The sequence below is a fragment of the Heterodontus francisci genome, chromosome 40 (genome assembly GCF_036365525.1).
Source record: "Heterodontus francisci isolate sHetFra1 chromosome 40, sHetFra1.hap1, whole genome shotgun sequence".
Lineage (NCBI taxonomy): Eukaryota > Metazoa > Chordata > Chondrichthyes > Heterodontiformes > Heterodontidae > Heterodontus > Heterodontus francisci.
The window spans coordinates 7,852,624-7,867,172 of record NC_090410.1 but is presented as its reverse complement, the minus strand read 5'-3'; the positions used below and the strand labels follow the sequence as shown (position 1 = coordinate 7,867,172).

General features: G+C 43.6%; 1 protein-coding gene across 3 annotated transcripts in view; it reads left to right on the top strand.

The window, feature by feature from the left end:
* The window catches only part of klc3 (kinesin light chain 3), a 76,478-nt gene that overhangs the window by 34,197 nt on the left and 27,732 nt on the right, over positions 1–14,549 (top strand). Inside the window, exons 8-11 of one of the 3 annotated variants that reach the window (XM_068018966.1) lie at positions 1,949–2,122; positions 4,519–4,618; positions 7,037–7,089; positions 13,820–13,887. In XM_068018966.1, the coding sequence (XP_067875067.1) occupies positions 1,949–2,122; positions 4,519–4,618; positions 7,037–7,089; positions 13,820–13,887 (395 nt within the window). Of the gene's footprint in view, positions 1–1,948; positions 2,123–4,518; positions 4,619–7,036; positions 7,090–11,570; positions 11,667–13,819; positions 13,888–14,549 lie in introns of those variants that run through there. The other 2 variants (XM_068018968.1, XM_068018967.1) reach the window with 2 other exon arrangements.

The following is a 14,549-nucleotide window of genomic DNA, read 5'->3' as shown; positions in this document are numbered from 1 at the left end:
ACGAGGGAGAAAGGAAGAGAAGGAAATGCAGATGAATTAAATAAAGAAGGGTGGGAAGAGACTCGTGTGCAGCATAAACACCGGCATAGACCAGTTAAGCCGAATGGCCTGATTTTTGTTCTGTAAAATTCTGTATAATTCTGTGTGCTATTCTGTTGTATGTAACCTGGCTGAAAGAGATATGCCAGGTTACACAGAATACCTTGTGCTTGATATGATAGAACACTTTGTCCCTTACAAAACAGTGAATCCTTATTATGAATAACATCACAGAATATCTCCTTTTTTTTTCTACCCCAATGCGATGAAGTTCTCATGACTGCTGATTTCTGTAGCATGCCTGGAGTCAGCATTTTTATTCCAAGAGGTCGTTTAGGAATTCTTTCCCACAGACACCTTTAACTAATCCCAGATGGCTTTCAGCCTTAACCAATTTAGGTCTCAAATGAACTGTCTCCAAATTAGGTTTAAAAGACGAAAATGTTAACTATTTTTTCCATGCTTTATGGAATATATAATTAGCAGCAGAGCTCTAGAGGTGCCTTGTGTATTGTAATTTAGAGCCAGAACCGTAACTGGAGTGTTATCACTGCACTCACTTACCCATATTGGTCCCAAAAACTTAAAAACACCCGAACTTAAAAACTTCTTGTGATATTTTACTCTCACATTATCTTCCCTCCTCTCTTGAAGCTATTAACTAACAGTGTGGCTCAGTCAGTAGCACCCTTGGGCTGGATTTTCAAAGGGCCGCGGGGTGGGGAAGGAATGGGAGACCCACTCACTGTCGATTAACGCTCCTTAAGGAGCTTGTTAAGGGGCCTGTCGGATGCAGAATGGAATTTTTAAACTTTATTTTGACAACCCCAAACAGTCTGGTACACGTTAATGCACAGCTGTCGGGTTTTCCGTGGGGCCAAACAAAGTTATTTGTCTTTGTCTTAAAACTGTTTTTTAATGTACCTTCTTGCACCATGCGAGCGCTGGACCTTCATTTCTCCTGCATGGCCGCTTTCATTCCCGTCAGCGCTACTGGCCCCGTAAGGAGCTGCCTGCAACTGAGAGCCAGGGTACTGCCACTGCCTTGCTGAAGAAAGCAGGCATCTCCCGTCTCCTGGAGATGCTCACTGTCACTAATTGGGCGCCAAGCTCACCTCCTGCCCAGTTAGGGCATCTACAGCTAGAAATAGTATTGTAAGAGTGATGCAGCTGAGGCATGGGGTTTGGACCCGAATTCCTGACCCCCCCCCCCCCCCATTTGAAAATCCAGCCCATTGTGTCTGAATCAGAAAGTTCAAGCCTTGCTTATGCATATAATGAGGGAGTGTTGCACCATCAGACATTCACCTATCTGTTCAGGTGGATGTTAAAAATCCCTTGGCACTATTCAAAGGATAGCAGAAGTAATGAGAAATTGTTTCCGCTGGTAGGAGGGACATGGTTTTAAGATAATTGCCAAATTGGGAGAGGTGAGGAGAATTTTTTTATTTTACACAATGAGTCGTTATGACTGGAGTGCACTCCCTGAAAAGTGGAGGAATCGATTCAGTAGTAACTTTCAAAAAGGAATTGGATATATACTTGAAATTTGTAGGGTTCTGGGGAAAAAGCAGAAGAATGGTACTAACTGCATAACTCTTTCAAAGAGCCAGCCCAGGCACGATGGGTCGAGTGGCCTTCTGCGCTGTGTGATTCTAAGAGCAGAGAGTACTTCTGGTGTCTTGACCAGCATTCCTCCCTCAACCAACATCTCCAGAAAGCAAATTAGCAGATCATTCATCTCACTGAAATCTTGCCATCTGTAGACTGGCAGCCTAAGTAACAAAGTCCCTGCAGTTCAAAGTAATTCATGGTGCGTGAAGTGCTTTCTGAGAGCTATATGAGGTGTTGTACATGTGCAAGTCTTCTTTGAATGAGCTTTGCTAATTTTATTATTATGAATCCTCAGGTGCTGGGCAAGGACCACCCCGATGTAGCAAAGCAACTGAATAACCTGGCGCTGCTATGCCAGAACCAGGGGAAGTACGAGGAGGTGGAGTATTACTATGAGCGGGCATTGGAGATCTACCAGACCAAGCTGGGATCAGAGGATCCCAACGTGGCCAAGACGAAGAATAACTTGGTGAGAAAATGAGCTCATCAGAGTATTACAGAGAGGAGAAAGATTTTGCAATTAAGCATGTCAATTCTTCACGTATGAGCCTATCCAGTTGAGTATCAGCAGGTTATTTGACGTAGGGGCATCACAGCCCCACCTGAATCCCCATCCTCACATGATGTCCATAAGTGTGTCCATTTCACCAGGATGCAATCCTTCTCAAGGGCAGTTGGGGGATTTTTTTAGATTAGATTAGATTAGAGATACAGCACTGAAACAGGCCCTTCGGCCCACCGAGTCTGTGCCGAACATCAACCACCCACTTATACTAATCCTACACTAATCCCATATTCCTACCAAACATCCCCACCTATCCCTATATTTCCCTACCACCTACCTATACTAGTGACAATTTATAATGGCCAATTTACCTATCAACCTGCAAGTCTTTTGGCTTGTGGGAGGAAACCGGAGCACCCGGAGAAAACCCACGCAGACACAGGGAGAACTTGCAAACTCCACACAGGCAGTACCCGGAATCGAACCCGGGTCCCTGGAGCTGTGAGGCTGCAGTGCTAACCACTGCGCCACTGTGCCGTCCAGCAACGCTCATATCCCAAGAACAAAGCAAAAAAAATCAGTGGCTGAATTATCCCCCTCTTGCCCAGAGGCACTGAGAGCACTTATAGCACGCAGCAGATCAGTGAATGCGACACAGATTGGGCAACATTCTTGAGACCTACCTTGGGCAGTATGGCTCAGTATTATACTTGCCAACTAGGTTGTTGAGGGGTAGGTAGTCTGTTTACAGTTTTTAAACAGAAACGGGGTTATTTCACAGAGCTGTACTGATTGTCATTAAAAGAGTCAGGAGAGGAGTTGGGAGATATTTTACTCCTAGTCCCAGGCATTGCTTTGTCTGAAATGTTTTGCTACAGAAAGTGGTTGAAGAAGACATAGACGTGGGGCTTACTGGCTCCTTCTGTGCAGTTAGTATCTGTCATTCTGTAGTTCTATATTGGAGACAATGGACTGAAGCTGAGGAAACCCATCCCTCCGTTATGCGTGATGTGGATTAGAATCAACCTTGTTGAGGCCCGGCTGCAGTTAAAGCACAGACTTGTCACTTCTCAGATCCAAGTTTGAATCCCGCAAAGGTCAGTAGGGTGAAAGGCAGCTTTCTCTGCTGAATATTAAAAGCCCCGTGCGAAATCAGTTTGGGACAATCTCAGTGCAGTTCCAAGTAGATGTGATTTGGAAGCCTCGTTTGTGGAGAGGCCACATGGAGGCTGGTGTGCGAAATGAAACTGCCTCACAGATGCATTAAGGGTGCTTTTCTGAGGGAGTAGCTGAGGCATATTAGAGGGTGCTTTACTCTGTATCTAATCCATGTTATGCATGACTTGGAAGGGCTTGATGCTGGCAGTTGGGATCAAAGTGGAAATTGTTGCAGTTCCCCAACATTGACATCCTGTACCGCACAGACATCAGGGCTCCACCTTCCAGAGGATGTTTTGTTTGATCTTAATAGCAGGCAGATGTGATGATTTGACACTTTCCACATTTGAGAAACCAAAATGAAGCGTCACGGTAGCATAGTGGCTATGTTACTGCACTAGTAATCCAAAGGCCTGAACTAATAATCTGGAGACATGAGATCAAATCCTGCAATTGCAGCTGGGCGACTTTAAATTAAATTAACTAAATAAATCTGGAATAAAAAGCTAGTATCAGTAATGGTGACCGTGAAGCTAACGGATTGTTATAAAAACCCATCTGGTTCCCTAATGTCCTTTTAGGGAAGGAAATCTGCCATCCTTACCCGGTCTGGCCTACATGTAAGTCCAGAACCACAGCAATGTGGTCGGTTCTTAACTGCCCTCTCAGATGGCCTAGCAAACCACTCCGTTGTATTCAAGAAGGCAGCTCACCATCACTTTCTTAAAGGCTATCAGAGCTGGACAATAAATGCTGACCTTACAAACGATGTCCATATCCTGTGAATGAAGTAAAAAAGACACCAAGATTGGGAGTTGAGATGAAACAAATCACCGATTAGAAAGCTCCAAGCTTAGGTTTTAAAAACTTTAGATGGTATGAGGAAAGGGAATACCGAGAGAGGTGAAAGGTTTCACTGCTTTGAAGTCATGGAAAACATGAGTTGGAATAGAAGATGGTGCAAGAGGCCTTGGTTTCAACACTATGAATGCAGGAAAGGAGGAGGAGGACAGGGAATTTACAGCATGGGGGAAACCAGAAAAATCAGAGGATGTTGGTGACAGTAGTAGCAATAGAGATGTGAGGAGTTGCATTGGAGACTGTGTTTGCCTTGCAAATAGAAACTTGTGTCTGGACTGCAGTTTGTGTTGAGATGACTGAATGAGTGTACAACTCTGTAATTCTCACCTTTTCTGTTCTAGGCTTCCTGTTATTTGAAGCAAGGCAAATACAGACAGGCTGAGGCTCTGTACAAAGAGATCCTGACACGGGCCCACGAGAGGGAGTTCGGGTCTGTTGATGGTGAGTTAAACATTTCAAGTGGACTCCTCCTTGGAGAGCCCCTGGGAATAACAAGGCAATAATTTATCAAAGAGACTCATGTTAGCGTTGAGTGACTACCATAAAAAAGCACACTATACAAAGTGGTTTGCGTAAAGATATATAGTAGGTAGGGCCCGTTATATTATGTATGAATCTAAGAAAACGTGGAACAAGAGAAAGGCCATCTAGGCAACTGCTTCCATAACTTTTGTACAATCTGTCCTGTCATGGACTTTACCCATTCATTGAATCTCCTACGGGAAAGTTGTGTGTAAGTACTTAGCAATCCCCAACGGTGATAGAACCAAAATGACAGAAAAGTCACCCCTGCTTATCTGCAATCACCCCTGTCTCTACAGGAAATGCTCTCTATCGTGCAGCACAGGTTCCATTGTGTCCTGTGGTATATTTCACCATCTCAGTTTGTACCTATCTGTAATGTCAAGTTTCATTCCTAACCAAATACTTATCCAGATCCTTTTTGAAGGAATTGATTGAGTAACGACTTCCTTTCCAGACACCACATAATTAACACTGGAATCGCGCAAGGATCTATCCTTAGTCCCACCTCTTCCTGATCTACATGCCATCCCTTGACAACATCATCACTAGATTGATTCCTGAGATGAGGAGAGTTTGAATTAATTGGGCCTGTACTATCTGGCGTTTAGAAGAATGAGAGGTGATCTCGTTGAAAGATAAGATTCTGAGAGGGCTTGATAGGGTAGATGCTGAGAAGCTGTTTCCCCTGGCTGGAGAGTCTAGAATTAGATTCATAGTTTCAAGTTAAGGAGTCGGCCATTTAGTACTGAGATGAGGGGAAATTTCTTCACTCAGAGGATTGTGCATCTTTGGAATTCTGTACCCCAGAGAGCTGTCAGTTCTCAGTCGTTGAGTATATTCAAGACTGAGATTGATAAATTTTTGGACTCTATGGGAATCAAGAGATATGGGGATCAGGTGGAAAACTGGAGTTGAGGTCAAAGATCAGCCATGATTTTAAGAAATGGCAGAGCAGATTCGAAGGGCAGTATGGCCTACTCCCCCTATTTCTTATGTTCCTATCTGCAGACATGGGGACAACACCTAGCTCTACCTCTCCACCACCTCTCCCAGCCCCTCCACTGCCCCTGTGTTGCCAACCTGTCTGATGTCCAATCTTGGATGAGCTGTAGTTTACTCCAGCTAAACGTTGATAAGACCAAAGCATCTCTTTGGTACCTGCCATGAACTCTGTATCTTGCCTCTGATTCCATCTACCTCCCTGTCCATTTCTTCGGCTAAACTAGACAGTTTACAACCTCAGCTTCTATTCAATCCTGAAGTTTCTACCCCCATATCCCCTCCATCACAAAGTATACCTCCATGACATTGCCGCCTTCATCCCTGCATCAGACTATCTGGTACTGAAACCCTCATCCATGCCTTTTTCACCTCAGACTTGACTATTCTTGTCCTCCATCCTCTGTAAACCAGCTCATCTATACTCTGCAGCCCGTATCCTGTCCCTGGACCAGGTCTTGCTCTCCCATCCTGTCTTTGTTGACTTACATTGGCTCCCAGCACCCCAATGCCTTAAATTTAATATTCTCAGCCTTGTGATTTAAATCCTTTCGTGGCCTTGCCCCAAACTCTCTTTATTGATTACTAGTTACACATACCTGCCCTCATTTGTCTCTGGCCTAGAGTGCAACTCATCACCTCCCTTTGCCCCATCGTTGGCTGTGCTTTCAGCCCCCTCAGGTGAGAAGTACTTCCCTAAACCCCTCTGCCTCTCCCTCTCCTCCTTTTAAGACCCTCTTTAAAACCCACGTCTGACCGAGATTTTAATTAGTCCTTCTGAAGGAAGCAATTGGCTCAACACCCATTTTTACCTTGCACCTCTGAAGTGGTTTGGGACTTTCTTTTTACATTAAAAGTGCTATTTAAATGCAAGTTGTTGATGATAAATTAAAACTCTCGAGTCACTTCTCATAATTTGGAGCTTGGATTTCTCCAATAATCCCAGCCACTTCCCTCCCAGCCCTCTCCAGGACCGACCTCAAATTGATTAATGCACAAGGCACAACCATTATTCAATAAGACAGCAAGAAAGTTAATTGTAAAAATAATTGGTCATGTTTGGATTCACTAGTGTGAAAGACCTCTGGTGTTTCCTCCAAATGATGCAGGGGAGAGGTCCTTGGAAAGTATACAAGGGGTGCTCATGGTGACTTTGTATTCTGTTCTGGCTTTACATCCTCACATATCCATCCCAGTCAAGGTCCTTGACGTGCCTCTGAGAGACGTCACTGTGTGAAGCGTTATTTGAGTTAAATGAATCTGCTCTGCAAGTGTGGGTTAGTTAAAACCAAAACCAAAGGGATAAAGTTGAATCTCTCATTACTTTCCATACAGGTGACAACAAACGGGTATGGATAAAGTCTGAGAACGGAGAAGATTCAAACAAGGTAATAGCCACACATCCGCCACAGTATTCAGCCTCCAAACTGTTTCTTTTCCCCCGCTGCAGTCGCTGTAAGCAACGCCGTGGAAGACCAGTTGGTATCTATCAAAAAAAAATAGGAAATAAACCGCAAATGCTGCAAAGATGAAATAAAAACCGAAAATTCTGCAAATAGCAAAGATGGGATTGAGTTTTGGATGTAGACCTTTTGTGAGAGTTTTGTGTTTCACGTCCAAATAATTGACCAATGGTTTTTCAGATGCACTGTGTTTCCAGAGTGTTCTGTTGTTTGGCTGGCCAGTATTCCTGGTGGTTTTACCGCCTCTACTGATTTATTTTCACACTGCTTTTTTTTTTTGCTTTAATTTTTGGACTTCTACCCTTTCAATGTCTATTAGTGCTACCTTTGGTTACAGCCCACATGTTTTTCCTGTGTGGATCGACAACACGGGACAGAATATTTTTGCATGTAACCGAAAAATTAGTCGGCTATTTAGCAAATGATGCACACGACACCCAAAATCTTTGGATCAAAACCTGCGGTTTCATCCATCACAGAAGGTTATTTGGCTTATCCTTCTCCAAGTCCATTCTCATCATCCACTAATTGGATATGTCTTTCAAAGAGCCAGCACAGGAAAGATGGGCTGAATGGCCTCCTTCTGTGCTGTACAATTGTATGATGGTTTTTGACATTCTATGTCATTCAGTGGGACACAGGGTTGTCCTGATGACTCTCCACGTTTTGGTACTGTGAAGGAGGGAGAACGTGGAGAAAGAGCCCCACACCATCATAACTGGCTCAAGCAAAGCTAAGTTCTTGCTTAAACGTTCTTGTGGAGATTTGGGATTGGAGAGACTCAAGGTTTCAATGTGTTACTTTGGAACTGGAGAAATCCACCTCCAGCCTCAGGATTAAAGTAGGTTTAAATTTGTCTCCTCATGTACTCTTCTTCTACTTCTGGTGCTGGGTTTCAATGTAAGTAAAAAGTTTTAAATTGGACTTTAAAAAAAAAAACTACAAATTCTTGGCAGCAGTTCTGTTTGGACCCTCGATATCTTCAGGTCTTTCTATTTTGTATATCGACATGAATATTTATCCTAAATTGACCTGGAACGGCTGCTCCTGCCAGCTTCCACTGTCCACTGGGGGGCACAGTGGCGCAGTGGTTAGCACCGTAGCCTCACAGCTCCAGGGACCCGGGTTCGATTCCGGGTACTGCCTGTGTGGAGTTTGCAAGTTCTCCCTGTGTCTGCGTGGGTTTTCTCCGGGTGCTCCGGTTTCCTCCCACAAGCCAAAAGACTTGCAGGTTGATAGGTAAATTGGCCATTATAAATTGTCACTAGTATAGGTAGGTGGTAGGGAAATATAGGGACAGGTGGGGATGTTTGGTAGGAATATGGGATTAGTGTAGGATTAGTATAAATGGGTGGTTGATGTTCGGCACAGACTCGGTAGGCCGAAGGGCCTGTTTCAGTGCTGTATCTCTAATCTAATCTAATCAATCAAGGTGTGTTACAAGAGCAAACTTGATAGTGAGTCTATTGCACTTGGAGCCAGGCAATGCATGGATAGTATTGTTTTAGCTGCCTGTGTGTGGGCTAAATGTCAAGGTCCAGAACCTGGGACTGAGATAAGGAATTGACTGAAATCCAGGATAAGGATCCTGAGACTCAGATAGGGAATTAGCTGAATAGCAAGATACAGAGCCTGGCACTGAGATGAGGAACTGACTTGTTTTTTTCAAAACACCATTTTTTTCCAACTTAATATAATTAGATCCAGTTCTGGTCACCATGATATAAGGGTTGTATTTAAACCCTGGAGGTGGAGCAAAGGAGAATCACAAAGCTGATCCCCCAAAATCAGAGGGCTGAGCAATGAGAAAAGACCAGAGAAACTACAACTCTTTAGCCTTGTAGGAAGGCAACTGAGCTGCGTGGGGTGGGGGGGGGGGGGGGATCCTTGCAGAAGCTGTGATAAAATACAGTCGAGAAAGGGTGAACCAGGACTACTACCTTGTAAATCATGATCACAAGTCACAAGGCCAGGGACACAGTTTCATACTGGCGAGGGTAGAATTTGGGATTGATTTTAGAGCAGGTATGTACATTAGGAGTGCTCAGCTCTTGAAATAGGCTTCCATGTAGTGAAGGCGAATGTTGTTCAAGAGCCAAGTGGATGCTGTGATGGGGGAAAATGATAGGTCTTTCTTTCCAGGCGGATGATCAATGTAGTAATCTTGCAGAGTTACTCAGTCGATTCCAGTAATGATGCAGTCTCAGCAGGAAAACTCCTTTTAATCCGTAAAACTATTCTGTGAAAGAAGTTTACCTTTAACACTGGCCTCATTGTAGCTGACGTGCTCCATTGGTGGGAGCTGTGTCACCACAGCAGTCATCTCCCTCCAGTCATACTTTCAAAACTATGGGGCCATAAGCATAAAATGGTCACTAATAAATCCATTAGGGAATTCGGGAGAAACCTGGTTAGAATGTGGAACTTGCTACCACTGGGAGTAGTTGATGTGAACAGCTTAGATGCAGTAAGAAGGAGCTAGAGAAACACATGAGGAAGAAAGGAATAGAAGGTTATTATGTTAGGGTGAGATGAAGATGAGTGAGAGGAGGCTTGTGTAGAGCGTAAATGGCATGCATCAGTTGGGACAAAGGACTTGTTTCTGTGCTGTAAATTCTGCACAAGTGCCAAATTGTTAGCACTTTATCCCTCAACTCAGTCACGTACTGGCAAGACTCAACAGTCAGTAAGCAACCTGCATCTGATTAAGCAGTAAATGAGCGATTTGATTTTAATTGCTACTGTGCAATACCTCTGGCATTTTGCTAAATTCATGCCTGCTTTACGGCAGATGTTTGACAACAAACTGGCTTTTTCTCTGATGCAGTGTTTTTGCTGCTTGCTCCATGCGATATTGTAAAGCTTTGTTATTCTGTTACCAGTAATATGGGTTTACTATTCCTTCACAGTTCTACAATATAAAAAGTTTTGTACGAAAGTGTTTATATTTTTAAAAATGTTACTCTGTTCTTTTTGTCCCCCCTCATCTAGGTTGTGTTGTACCATACCGTGCCTGTCAGCAGGCAAACTGCTCATAACCCTTGTCAATGTCACTAAGATTTGTACCACAAAGACCCACGACCATTTACACTTGTTTTTGTGTTTGTCTGTGAATTTTTTTGCTCTTCAAGGTGAGGGATGTTGGTACTGGGAATGGGACACTTTTCATTTTGTGTACCAATGAAACACTCCCCAATTTAGGTGTCACATGGTTATATACAGAGGAAAGCTTTTGCTCATTTGGCCCAACTCAGAAGAGCTTCCTTTCACTGCCCTGGCATGATATTTTTCCATGTCCCCACACCGCCATCCCGGTGATTCTCTGAGTGACACTGCGAACTGATATTTACACCGTAGGATTGTACGCACTAGGAACTGGACTGAGACTCCACATTGGTTGCTTCCAGCCAGAGACTTTCATCCTCTTAGTTTGAACTTGATCTAAACTAAATCTTTGAGAGGTTAAAAACCAGATTCAAGCCAACCAGTGCCGCGCAGTCCTATTTCCCACCATCAACTAAATTTTATTTATCTGTTCCTCCATGTTGGAAAGTCCCTGGTTGTCACCTGATGCTATGGCAAGGCCTACAACCTCCCATATGGGGAGTTGTGGCTGTCAGCCTGCGCCCTGCCCATTGTATTGGAACGCACACTCCCCACAAAGGGTATTCATGGGTTATTTTCCACCCTAAGTTCCCCCTCCTCCCTGAAGTTTTTGATTTCAGTCCCAGTCCCACAAGTCACAGCCAACCCTCCCTCTTTCTCACCCAACTGGCCACCTTCATGTCTGAGTCCAGGCACTGAGTGTCAGGCAACTATTCTTCCACGAGGGCAGCATCACAGACAACCCTGATTCCACCTGTGATCCAATTGCAGAGCGGAACAGGCTTAAGGGGCTCAATGGCCTGCTGAACCTATATTCCTGTCCTTTCTCAACATAAGCCCACTTGCAGTTTTCAGGAGGGCTGCTATTTGGTGTTTGGAAACAGCAGCTGAATTCCTGTCCTCCCCCACTCCCTCACTCTTTGTATCCCAGAGGTTCCAAAGCCAATTAAGGCAATCCTATGACTACCCAAGTTGAGATCAGTACGCTCAGCACAGACCAGGGATCTACCCGAGATCTTGCGATGTCTGTAAATCTGAGTATCACACCAGACTGGCGCAGGTACCCACCAAGTGAGTTAACTGTTTCTTTTTAAGTAGCTTGGAACAATAATGGTCAGGTTGACAATTGCACAGCGCATCCCCATTATAAGGCTTCTTATTACAGTGAAGTTACTCAACATCTTCCAATCAGTGCCCCACAATGTTACCAACAACAGCTGAAATCCATAGAGGTGTTCAAAGCTCTCCTATAGTTGTAGCCCTGGTAGTCGGTATAATCTAACTACATTTTCTTTCTTTAGTGCATCCCACAGAGGTGATTCATGGCTGCCTCTTTCTCTGTCTGCCTGGCCTCTCCTCTCCTAATCTCTGCTTCCTTTTGCTGTGTCTGCACTATTTCATCTAACCACTTGAGGGCTGGCTCATCTGATTTTCCAGAACCAAACGGAAAACTTAATTGCACGCTGTCAATATGTGGTCTCTAGCAGTGCAAATTCTAGTCAGCCTGACTCGCATTTGAAAAATCACCTGCAACAGATTCAGCATTCACCTACTCCAGGATATAGGATACAGGGGTGGGGGGGGGAAGAAAAAGCCTTGTGCTTTTTTTTATTGTGACCAGTGAATGAAGGATGAAGGCCCACAATGTGAGCACCATTAAGGTTGAAAAGAGTAGCACAGCACATGAGGTAACAAGTTAGATCTTCAAAAGTTTGTAGATTGGAAGAGGAAGGGAAGACTAAGCATGGTAAGGCGTTCTAAGAAAGTAGGAGATGGTGAGATATGTCTTGAATTCAACACAGGGAGCAGGAAGGTGTGGGACATTCGGATATTGGGAAGAACATATCTGGACAGATTGGCTCCATTCAAGTGCAATTAGAGAATGTAAAGGGAAATGGGGCCCCATGCGATACTTTACACCCAAGTATGGTCAGAGGAAAATCTGCCCAGTAAATATCAATCTATTCTGAGCTGGTTTTGTAAAGTTAAGTTATGATCTTTCCAGTCTTTGCATTCCACAACTACACTCTGGAACATGAGCCCTGTCTACACCAAAATCCTCATCGCCATTCAATCCTTCCAAATTCTGCTCATTTCTCCTGATGGAGTAGTAGTGGTGCTGGAAGCTCAGTCTAACTACTGACTCCTTATATTTTGGCACCTTGTCTCTAATATGGCAGTAATGTGACTCCCAGTTGTAAAGCCTTATGATGATTCTTAATTATATGTCTTTGTTGTGGGGTTTTTTGGATGGGCGGTTTTATTCTGGCATTTGCATTTAAGTTTAATTGCCCAAAAAAAGTGAAAGGGTTCATGGGAACAGGAGGAGGCCATTGAGCCCCTCATACCTGTACCACCATACAGTTCAATCGTGGCTGATCTGTATTTCAACTCCATCTACCCGCCTTGGTTCCATCTCCCTTAATACCCTTCCCTAACAAAAATCTATCGATTTTCAGTTTTGACATTTTCCATTGACCCTTCAGCCTCGACAGCTTTTTGGGGCACAGAGTTCCAGATTTCCACTACCTTTTATGTGAAGAAGTGCTTCCTGACATCACCTCTGAATGGCCTGGCTCTAATTTTAACATTATGCCCCTTTTGTTCTGGACATCCTCCACCAGAGGAAATAGTTTCTCTCTGTCTCCCCTATGAAACCTTTTAATTATCTTAAATACCTCAATTAGATCACCCTTTAATCATTTATATCTACTGAAAGAATGTGATTGAATGTTGAATACAGAATGAAAGATTCCCTGATAAACTGAAATCAAACTGAACAGATTTATACAGCACCTTATCACATTTCTCAAATGCTCCAAATTGCTTAATGGATAGTGAATTACTTTGAAGTGATTAACTTGTTACGTTGGCAAATGTGACAACTATTTTGCATGCAGCCCGATGCTACAAACTAACATGACCATTTAAACTGTCTTAGTGGTCTTGGTTGCAGGAGAAACGTTGGCCAGGACATAACATTTTACCTATGCATTGTACGTGAAGATAATCAGGCCTTTGTTAGTGTGAATGACACATGCAGCTGAAGAGGGAACATGTTCCTTGGGTCACTTCTGATAGTATCAGGAAGGAATGAGTGCACCTCTAGTTATTTGCAGTACCTAGTTAGCAAGTACCTCAAATACTAGCAATTATACATATAGAGTTCTCTTCTGTTTGTGCCCTATATCCTTGTTCCTTTCTCTGTTTGGTTTCCGTCCACATTTTGCTCATGGGATCTCTGCTTACACATTCCACGTTTAATTGTTTAAAAAAAGATGTGAAAGGATTTATAGGAACAGGAGAGCGTTCAGCCCCTCGAACCTGTACTGCCATTCAATTAGATCATGGCTGATCTGTATCTCAACTCCTTTTTGAGCTCTCTTTTTGTCTCTTCCACCTTGTTCACTCTCACGCACACACATTCTCTTGCTCTCTTTTTCTCTATTTCTTCTCTTTCTTTCCTCCCTCTTTCTCTTTCCTGCTGCCAAGGGTGAATGAACAGCTGGGACCCTTTGAAGAGGATTCCCCCTTTTCTTGTTACATTTAGGACGGACTGACCCCTGCAGACAGCTACTGGGAACACGTTGAGGCTTCAGTCTACTGCACAGTCTCCAGGTACTCATTATTTGAGCAAGACTTTTAACACTTCTATTTATAGATAATGAAAAATCTAATTGTCAAGCAATGGATTCAGTCAAGGGATTGAAAGGGATAGTGTCAATCCACATGACAGCTCAGTCCCCAAGTATTCACTCTCTGTCACTTCATGCTAATGTTATCCCACAACCTCTGATTCGAACTGTATGTTTTTACTATACTGTTCTTCCATAGAATTCTCAAACCACCCTAGTACGGGTGGGAGGGGAAGGGTGTCCAGCTTCATAGAAATATTTTCTGTTGGTTTTAAAATTTTCATGTGTGGATGGCTGGGTTCTGCTAACATCGGGGGGGGGGGGGGGGGCACAAAAAGTAAAAGCAATGTGAAAAGCATCCACTCTACCTTTGATGTACCGCATCCATTGTGCTTATGCCTTCCTCACGGGAGAATTTACCAGGATGATGCCCGGGGTGTGAAGTTATAGTTGTAATCAGGGACTTGAGACACTGGTACGATATCCAATGGAACAGAGGAGGCTAAGGGGAATGTTAAGTTTTTTAAATTATGAAGAATTGTGACGATGAATAAGGAAAGACTGTTTCCTCTGGTTGGGGGGACTCCATGATGAATTTAAAATTATCAGTGAAGAGAGGTTAGGCAAAATTTATTTTTGCCGAGG